Below are 10,647 nucleotides of genomic sequence, written 5' to 3'. Positions count from 1 at the left end.
AGTGAGTGAGGTGTGCTGTCCTTGCATGGGTAAGTGAAAGAACAAATCCATAATCTGTGAGAGAAGTCTTGAGACCTGTATAAAATAGCGTCTTCTTACAATGTTAAGTGATGCTGGATATTATTGGTTGCCTTAAAAAAGGCTAGGCAGATTGTCAACATCAGTTCACCACAGGGTCTGACTGCATTCTTGTCACCAGTATGGCTAGGGCATTTTTTTCTGATTACAGTTCATCTATATGATGTAATCTGATGAAGCAGGAAAGTGGTCTGATTAATCGTTCTTCTGTATAACCACAGAGCAATGAAGGGCATCTGCCCTTTCTATCTGAACATCCTCACATACAAAATCCCCCTGGAATTCATTTGTGAAAGAGTGTGACAGCAGTGTGGTCCTTCCCAGCCATATAATTATGCTAAACCACGATTGCAGAAAAATGTGCTGGTTACCCACAATGCTATATTTCATGTTATTCTCTTAGGCCACCATTGCCACCAGTAGGGAAAAAGAAATCAGCTGAGAATAGCTTAGGAAAAAACAAAATCATTCTGGTGGCAAAACCAAATCCTCTGAAGAAGTGGTTGTGATCCAGTCCATCTCCATCTAAAGTCAAGTGTTTGTCAGAAGGTCTCAGTATTTGGGCTTTGGATTGATCACCATTGCTTCTTATAATCAAGGATGGGTTGTCACATTTCCACTCAGTCTATTTTTGTAATGTGGAGAGATGGAAAGCCAATGACCCTCCAGATGTTGTTGGACTATAACTCGCCTCAATCAGAGCCAGCTTGGGCAATAGTCAGGGATGATGCCAAGCATCATCTAGAGGGCCACAGGTCCTCCCCACATTTTAAGAATATGTGTGTGCCCACAAATTTATAGTAAACATATTCATGGAAACCACAGACTTGTAGCATGTATTTATGAAATACTTTCATATGAATGCTTTTCAAATATTCTTCATGGTGCAGCTAACCTGCAGTATAGACAGTAGGCCCCATTTTGTTGTGATCTGTGAAGTGGTCCTAAGCATAACATGTAAATCCATACAATAACAACTCCCTCTTCTGTGTCACCTGAAATTCACAAGAAGGTTTTTACTTTAAAGTCTTAAGCAACCTAAAGTCTTAAGCAATACATGTAAGTGGGTTTTTTGGGGGGGAGGGAAGCATTTTAATATCTGTCAGGATAAGAGTTTTACCCAATAAATAAACTCTCTCTGTGTGTGTGTGTGTGTGTGTGTGTGTGTGTGTGTGTGTGTTCTTAATAAGATCAGTTGCAAACTTACTAGTTAGAGATAATCTAATGCAAAGTAAATTCTTATCTACCTTCCATGTAAGTAATTCACTTTGAATCTAATGTCTGTATGGAGTATGATTCTAGCCTCGGTCAAACCCACATTTGTCAAGGTTGCAAAAATGTTATGTTCCCACAAATCAAACAAATGCAGTCAGAGCGCAGTCATAAACTTTAAGTGCTTATTTACTTTCTGATAATTTAACAGCCCAAACTGAAATTGTAATCATCTTAAGATCTATCGTTTCTGTTATATTTTCCTGAACATAAAAACTGCAATAAATTTTTAAGAGCAGATACAAAATCAGTATATCAGATCATAAGAAGAGCCTGGCTGGATCAGACCAGAGTAAAGTGAAATAATCTTTTTCATTTAAATTCTGATGGTGTAGGAGTATGCAAGGTGGCATGTCAGCCCAAGCAGACATCACTGAAACACAAACACAACATTCTTGGCTACAGGTTACTGTAGCAAAAAAAGATTAGAAACAGTGAACTAGATAATATTGATGGAACTTGTTCGGGAGATTCTGAGGCTTAATCAGAAGTTGAGTTTGCTGATGGCACTTCTGTTTTTCTTTTATATTGTTGATGTTTGTTATGTTGTTATTATGTTTGTATTAGGTATATTATAATGTGATTGTCATGGCCTTTGGCTAGCACAATAAACTTACCAAATGAGAATATGGTTACTCATGACCAGGTTATCCTAGTTATTGCTTGACTCTGATTTATATGATATGGCAAAGTGCCACTGAGTATCTCAAGATGGTAAAAGAAATGACCTCAGCTGATAAGATGCTACATTCTACCACTGTTGTTTCTCTTGTTGTTTGTTGTTTAGTCATTTAGTCGTGTCTGACTCTTCGTGACCCCATGGACCAGAGCACGCCAGGCACTCCTGTCTTTCACTGCCTCCCGCAACTTGGTCAAACTCATGTTTGTAGTTTCGAGAACACTATCCAACCATCTTGTCCTCTGTCGTGCCCTTCTTATTTCTCTAGTATACCTCAATTGGACCACTGAAATATTTCTTTTGTATTCAAGTGCAGGGATGATTAGCAATGGGAGTTTTCATTGGCATCAACCTGGCTTCCTATGTCACAACCAAAACACGCTCAGTGGCACCAGCTTACCTCAAAGTGGTGTGACGTGACATAAACATACATCAAATGTTACCTGTGTCACACCTGGCTGCCACTTCTCTGTGGCATAATCAGCACCAAGGTGTGAAAGATGTGGGCTGGGTGGTGGCATGTTGGTCCTGACTACCAACAAGGATTTCCTGCCTTTATTTCTGGGTGGATCTCCACTCCTTCCAGAGGGTAATCAGTTTATTTATTTCAGGCCAGGGGTGTCAACTTGAATAAAATATTGGGGCTAGTGGCGTAGCATGGGTTGTCAGCACCCGGGGCAAGGCAAGTAATTTGTGCCCCCTAACCTGTGGATTTGCGCCCCCTAACCCTACCCCTACCCCTAACCCCCAGATGTTGTGGCCGGTGTGGCCGGCCCCCCCTGCACCCCCCACGGTACGCCACTGATTGGGGCAGGGACAGGTAAGCCCCACCCTACATAATCCACCACAAAACATGGCACACTCACTATTTGAATCAACTATGTGACACATCAACCGGGGTGGGGCTCAGCCCCCTTGAATATTTTATAGGAGAGGCAACCTTGCCCCCCAGGAGTTGGCTCCTATGTTTCAGGTGCAAAACTGTCTCTGCCTTGCACAGCTGGAGCTGAGCACACTTTTAAACCTTTTGAGTTCATCTAGGCGGGACGCGGATGGCGCTGTGGGTTAAACTACAGAGCCTAGGACTTGCCAATCAGAAGGCTGGTGGTTCGAATCCCCGCAACGGGGTGAGCTCCCGTTGCTTGGTCCCTGCTCCTGCCCACCTAGCAGTTGAAAGCATGTCAAAGTGCAAGTAGATAAATAGGTACCACTCCGGCGGGAAGGTAAATGGCGTTTCCGTGCACTGCCCTGGTTCGCGAGAAGCGGCTTAGTCATGCTGGCCACATGACCCGGAAGCTGTACGCCGGCTCCCTCGGCCAATAAAGCAAAATGAGCGCTGCAACCCCAGAGTCGGCCACAACTGGACCTAATGGTCAGGGGTCCCTTTACCTTTACCTTTAGGTGGGCTACAATTCTACCTCTTCCTGAAGGCTTGCCCCTCACTGCATCTCCATGGCAGAAGGTCCCAGTGGCTTCTCTTGAAGAGCAGGACAGGCCTTCTTCGCCTGGAAATCCCTGGACCACTTTCAGGCCAGCCCGGCAACTCCGCGCCCCGCCCCTTTCCCACACGAGCTCGGCTAATTGTCCACTGACCCGCCCTCGAGCAGGTCTTTGAGTGACATCACGCGCAGCGTCTCACCGGAGCCCCTGACGTGGGCTGCTGCGGCATCCAGTCACCCAAAACGGGGTCAGGCCGGAGGTGGCTCTGGCTGGCCGGCGGGCGGGCGGGCGGGCGCGGTGAACGAGCAGGGCGGGCGCGTCCTGGTGGGTGTGGGCGCCCTCCGAGCTCGGGATAAAGGGCTGCCGGTGGCCAAGGAGGCGAAACAGAGCAGCGCCTCAGCTCCTCGGGCTCACCAGCGGCTGCCACTCGGAGGCGGGAGACCGCGCTCATTCCGTGCCGCTGAGGGGGGAAAAGGCGGGAGGCCCACACGTAGCCAGAGCGCGGGAAAAGTGGCCGCGCTGAGGGGATAAGAAAAAAGGAGGGGGCGAGAAACTTGGACGAGCCAAAGTTTGCAGCAGGCGCCTGCTGGCTTCTCACAGGCCCCGAACCCGCCATTCACCTCCTCGGTGGGATAGGAGCTGAGGGGAGAAGGCGCGCTCGGCTCTCTCCTGAGCCGCGTATGCACAAGCGAGACCCCAGAGAGGCCCGAGGTAAGAGCTTTGCTTCACTCCGGCGAACTGCCGCGCGCTCTCTCGGCATCCCTGCCGGGAAATGAACTGCAGTTCTGCCGAAGCGCAACGGGGGGAGGCGTGAAGGAACGAGCCGGCCACGCTTCTGCCTCTCTCTCTCTCTCTCAGTGCCTCCTCACTCCCGCTCTCCTCGATAGAGATCAAGGTAGCCAGCGGAAAAGTCACGCTCGCAGGCAGGCGATCGAGTAGCGCGCGGGGCTGCTTGGCACTCGGGAAACAAGCACGGACGGGGCAAAGGGAAGTTTTTTTGGGGTGGGGGGGGGCGTGCAAAGCTCATGGACCGTTGAACATCTCAAGGATGAAGACCAAACGTGGCGTCTTGCAGGATTCCGAGCTGTGATTGTTTAGTATAAGGGCAACTAAAGTTTTCTTTTCAAAAGTTTCTGAGATAAAGCGCTCTCTCCACCCCCCCCACCTCCCTTCATGTGATAGAAACTCAGGAAGACCAGAGAGCCGGTCTGAATGGTTTCTAATGGGCAAAACCCCACACTGTTTAAGATGGCCATATGATGATAGGTGGGAGGTAGCAAATTACAGCCGGCACTGACATTTTCTTCAATAATAAACGCGCTCTGTTTCTTGCCCACCTCCCCCGCCCCCGATCATTTGGTTCACAGCTTTGAATGCAGGGGATGCTGAAACGTTTATATGGTTGTGGCCTCTTTCCAAGCTAAGCAATCCTGTGTTGATATAAATTAAATGATGTGCGCTCCATTCATTTCTGTGAGAACTGCCCTCTCTGTTCAGGACATCTACTAGAATCATTTTTAAGAGTGTCAGCAATACTCCAAGGTGACTATTAATTGTAAGGTAGCGTAAATTTAGGCTGCAGTTTATAGTTTTTGAAAACCTTATTATAATTTGTTGTTATGCTGGGCGTTGAAAAGATTTTTAAAATGTGTGGCAAAGCCTTTTCACCAGACTTGTAGCATGATTGAGCCAACATTAAGTACTTTAACATTTTGGTGGGAGAGTTAAGCACATGGATTTCAGTGAGAATCAATGAGATATGCTGCACAGCCCTATGCACATTTACTCACAAGCAAGTACTTCAGTATTTACTGGGGCTTCATCCCGAATAAATGAATTTAGGACATTTGGCTGGATTGTGCTTTTAATTCTTAATTTTTATTTTTAAATCTGACTCAAAGCTAGCTTTCTACATGATCTCTTGGATATCTTCTTATGTTTATTTTAGGCTCATCATGCATCTTGAAGTTACAAAAATATTTTTAGATGAGCTTATGAGGGCAGAATTAATCTGTTAATTCTATGACTGCCTGTGCTTTCATGGAGAGAATGAGTTTCTTTCATGCAGGCTCGCAACTGTGCCTTCAAATAGATTTGTACAGCATTCTTCAGTTCATGAGAATGAAGATAAATTATCATCTCATACATACAGTATAATTGTTGGGTATCTGCACTAGTTGGCTTCTTAGACAGTCCCCTAGCTACCACACTAGAACCCTCCTCTTTAAAACACAGTTTCACTTTTGTTGTTCACCAAATTAATTCCTAACTGTACCTTAGCTTCAGAATAACCTCACTCTCTTTTGCTTTTGCAGTAAGTCAACTTGGAAGAAGGCTTTATCTTGGAGTTAACCCAGAGGAGTTTTTTTAATCATTCATCATGAAGAGTGTAGTGGAAGACTGCTTCAGAGTAACTGCCTTGCTATTCATAGCTCAAGCAGTTTCTGCTATGGTACTCCCCAATGCAACACTATTTGAGGAGATGCTAGAAAAATACATGGACGAGGATGGTGAATGGTGGATCGCCAAGCAAAGAGGAAAAAGAGCTATCACTGACAGTGATATGCAAAGTATCTTGGACCTTCATAATAAACTACGGGGTCAGGTGTATCCACAAGCTTCCAATATGGAATATATGGTAAGGATGCATTGCTGCTGGTTTGCAGAAAGAAAGAAATAATGTAATAGTTTGCATCACTGAACAACATAGAAATATTAACTACTTGGCATTTCTATGTTTTTCAAAACTTGCTTCCTATTTAACTGTTTGTTTGTGGTGTTATGAGATTAATGAAGTAGGGTTTTTTTTTTTGTAGACCCAACACTTTGTTCCAGAAAGATTGAAAGGCTTCATCAATTCCAATTTTTAAAACTATTTAAGTTATTTTAAAGGAATGTCTTAAACTAAGGGCATAGCCCAGCAGTTTTAAGTCCTATTGAACTGAGTGGAGAAGACTTCTAGCAGGAAGATAACTCTCCTGTTGAAGTAACGGGGACCTTGAACTGCTTAATTTTGGCTGACACACATAATGTTGGACAGTTCCTGAAAATTGCTGTGGGAGCCATGTGTGCCATACCTAAGATCACTTTGCAGCCATCTGGAAAAGCAAGGGTTTGCAGCCATTTACTTTTCAGATTGGCTTTCCCCTCAGAAGGAAGCACTACTATTTTCAATGGGGCTAACTTCTGTTGTACTGTAGCCCCTAGCAATGCACATGTCTTCCCCAGGTCTTTTATAATCAGGTTAATTTTTCTGTGAGCCTTTTCTGTGAAAGCTTTAAAAACCATTTTACCAACATGAAGACTTATTTTTCCACAGGGTGGCTGGAGACAGGAACAAAACCTGATTCTCCCAATCATACCAAAAGACATACTGTTAGGATACATGGAAGTTGTAGTTTCCTATTACACCCAACTCAGTTTATGGAACTGGTGAAACCAGTATGTAAGTTGTAACCCAAGAGCACCATTAATTTTCTGGTGAAAAGGTTTGGGTGCATAGGTATGCTTTAAGGAAGCATCAAGGTATCATCATAGCTCCAAGGAGACACTATTCCATAGGAAAGGGACTGCCAAAGAGAAGGCCCTCCCACAGGTTGCCATTAACTGAGATAGGGGCACAACCAAGAGGGCCTCCAAAACTGAGTTCAAAGCTCGGGCAAGGCAGTATCCTGGTTCCAAGTTCTTCAGAGCTCTATGTTAAAACAGTCTGGAACTTGGCCTGCTAGCTTACTGGCTGCCAGTAACCCTCATTCACCTTGGTAGAAAGTGCTGCTAGCCAACATAGCCACTTGGACTTCCAAGAACAAAGATGAATTACTCCCCAACTGAATACCTGTTCCTTTAGGGGGAGTACAATTTCATCCAAAAGCGGCACATTGCTGAACAACTTCCCTCTTGCCAGGATTCTGTTTCAGTTTATTGGCCTTTATGCAACCTGTTACTGCGTCTTGATTCTGGTTCAGTACCTACATGGCCTCATCTGATGTAAATGTAACAGAGAAATAAAGCTGAGTGTCATCAGCATATTGTGGACACTGTGCTTCAAACCTTTTAATGACCACTCTCAATGGCTTCAGATGATAAATAACATTGGAAACAGGACAGTCCCCAGTGTCACCCTATAACACAAGGGGGCTGAGGTGCAGTCATCCAATGCATTTAAAATACCAGTTCTTCAGATAGGATCCAAACTACATTCAAACTCCCATCTCACAGAGTAGGTCCAGGAGGATAACATGGCTAAGGGTATTCAAAGTCACTGAGAGGTCCAGCAAGAGTAACAAAGTTGTACTGTCCCATCTCCTGGTAAAGAATAACTACCAAGGTGACCAAGTGTGATTTAAGACCAGGATAAACCTGTGTTGAAATGGGTCTAGATAATCAATTTCTTCCAAGTATTCCTGAAGCTTGCCTGTCACTACCCTCTCAAGCCTAGGAAGGGAGAATCTGTGACCAGGCAGTAGTTATCAAAAACCTCAGGGTTCAAGGTGTGGGTTTTTTGTTTGTTTGTTTTAATTCACATTAAATTCACATTAGCTGAATTATCTAGGCTATGATACTGCTGTGATATCAATAGTGGTGAGAAGAGTTGGTACAATGAGCATCCCTGCTGCCAAGCTAAGGCATGAGGGTGGTTGTTACAATTTTCATATCATTGACGTTTGGAAGAGTCGCATGCTACTAGAGTGGCACGGAAGTGGTTTCCTTCTCTCCTAACCGCATCCTGCTCTGGGAAAGTGTGTGGCTTGGCTGAATGGGGAAAAAAAAGAAATTACCTTGGTGTAGCTCACTGTTGTCTACTCTGACTACCAGAGAACTCTACAGGGTCTTGGGCAGAGGTCTCTCATATCATCTGCTACCTGATACTTCTTAGCTGAGCATGCCTGGGATTGAATTTCCAGTAGAGCATCTTTCTTTGATTTCCATGCCAGCTTAAATATGATTGGCTTGGATGGAGTTGAGAAAGAGGAAGAGGTGGCTGATTGTGTGTTGTCAGGGTTCTTCTGAGGCTCTGTAACAGAATGCAGATTGAGACATTCAGCTAAAAATCCACAGATCAGGCACCAAGTGCTATCATGCAGGGGTTTTTTTTAGTGGGCTTATACTGTATATCAGCCTATGAAACAATTTGAAAGGCACTCTACGTGTTTTAGGCATTCACATTTTAAGGGCATGCACATGTTTTGTGGTGAATGTCTTAACATTATGTTTAAATTTCAGAAGCTGTTATTGCTTTTTATAGTCAAGTTTAATGTATTGTTAATATATATTTGTTACCATTACCACACCAAATAAACAGAGGAAAGCATTATAAATGGAAGAAGACAGAGAGCTCCCAGACAATGTCTGTTTTCTTCAGTGATCATAGTGCTCTGCATGTGACTTGAATACCGAAATGCTGGTTTGCTATGTGCTCTTGATATAGATGCTGAAAGTGCCACAAGTCATGCTGATTGTTGCTACTCAAAATATATTAGACAACATAGGGAACAGCAGTTGTTGTGTGAAACAATGTCTCTTCCATAAGGTACTTCCTGATGTTGTAAACTGCCCTGTGATCCTGAGATTGAAGGGAGGTATAAAAATTTAATAAATAATGACAATAATTTGCTTCTTTGTTAGGATTACCTTCATTGAAGAAGCTAACACTTGGAAGTACTCTGTTATTCAAGCAGCATGATCAGTCATATTTGCTAATATTTGGTTGGGGTTCTGTTATGCAGCCAAAAGTAGAGATGACACAAGTAGCAGAAAAGGGGAACTTGTAAAAGTGAACTCCCCTTGTTTGGTCACTTGCAATGAGTTGTAGATTGAGCAGCTATCAATAGGTCCCCTTGATTTGCACATTGAGCGTTCACTTCAGCAGTTGTCACCTTCTTCTCTTACTTCGCAAAGAGTCATTTGAATGTATTTGAGGCAAAATAAGGGGTGCCACCTCCCAGCATCCCCAGTGACAATTTCTTTTTACAAAAGGTGATAGCAAGAAAGCATGCTCTCTTGGGGAATTGGAGCTGCCACTCTTTCTTCTGCCCCAGGTAAGATGGGACAGGAGAAAAAGGAGGCGGCAGAGGTGGGAACAATTCATGAGCACCCATGAATGTGTGCCCTCACTTGGAACATGCACAAAGGATTTAGCCCCTTCAGGGTTAAATGAAGGTACACTTGTGCACCTGTATTCACTGGGTTAGAGGGTTACAGGTGCTGTCAAAAGATTCATATAAAGTCTACAAAAACATTTATTTTTGAATGAATGAGAAAATTATTACTGAACACTGAAATTTACACAATCACTTATAACATTGTAACTTACCAGCATTGCATTTGTAAACAGGATCACAGTGCCATTGTTTTATGCAACACAAGTAATAAGTTCTGTAAGCAACAAACTTTAATTTGATTCAGATAGAGCCTTTCTGGCTACAGTATTGCCAGGGATATGGGTGGAACTGCAACTTGTTAAAATGTGACAATATGGCAGTGCTGAATTTATGAGCTTTTACTTTAAGCTTGCTCCTGTCATGTATTTCTTAATTTGCAGAAAGTGGATGTACTTTCCAAAGGATAAATAGAATAAGTAGACTAATTACAGTCCCCAAAGATCCCCAGTTTATTAGAGTGCCACAATTCTACTTGTTCTCAGTTCTGTTCAACATAAGTGCCATTGCTTTCTTGATGCAACTAAGAATTCCCTGGCTCCTGACCATATGCTACTGAGCACAGTGTTTTGCACAATGTTTACTGGAGGTTAACAATAACGCATGGTTTTTACAAATTTCATAGTGATCTGGTTTCCTCTAGGATGAAGGAAGAGAAACAACTGTAGCATCAAGTTATTTCCTTTAAAAGGCAGTGGTGAAGTAACTGAATCAAACAATTAAAAAAAACCAGAACAGTTAGTACACTTTTGACTTCAGTTGATATTTTATTGCAGTAAGGAAGTGAAAGGTCAAGTAGAAACATGGAGTCAACATCTTAGCATCTAGTAGAGTGGCTGAGACTATCTTTTACCTGCTGCAACATGCTATACACAGGCTGCAACCCATCTTTATGGTTGTAGTTTTGTTCATATTTTCATTATTAGAAAATGAAAATGAAGTCCTGTAGCTGGAAAGGGTTGAAAGGGAAACGCTTCAGGGGCTTAAGATGAATCTTATAAAATGCAGCAGAGAAGGCAT

General features: G+C 43.5%; 1 protein-coding gene across 2 annotated transcripts in view; it reads left to right on the top strand.

The window, feature by feature from the left end:
- The first annotated feature begins 3,723 nt into the window (after positions 1–3,723).
- CRISPLD1 (cysteine rich secretory protein LCCL domain containing 1) overlaps positions 3,724–10,647 on the top strand; it is a 30,300-nt gene continuing 23,376 nt past the window's right edge. Inside the window, exons 1-2 of one of the 2 annotated variants that reach the window (XM_081874406.1) lie at positions 3,724–4,180; positions 5,785–6,107. In XM_081874406.1, coding sequence (XP_081730532.1) covers positions 5,850–6,107 — 258 coding nt within the window. In that variant the 5' untranslated portion in view covers positions 3,724–4,180; positions 5,785–5,849. Of the gene's footprint in view, positions 4,181–4,949; positions 5,012–5,784; positions 6,108–10,647 lie in introns of those variants that run through there. The other variant, XM_081874407.1, reaches the window with a different exon arrangement.

Source organism: Podarcis erhardii (assembly GCF_964252035.2).
Source record: "Podarcis erhardii genome assembly, chromosome: 8".
NCBI lineage: Eukaryota > Metazoa > Chordata > Lepidosauria > Squamata > Lacertidae > Podarcis > Podarcis erhardii.
Note: the sequence above shows the minus strand (reverse complement) of the source record. Positions and strands in the feature narration are given on the sequence as shown.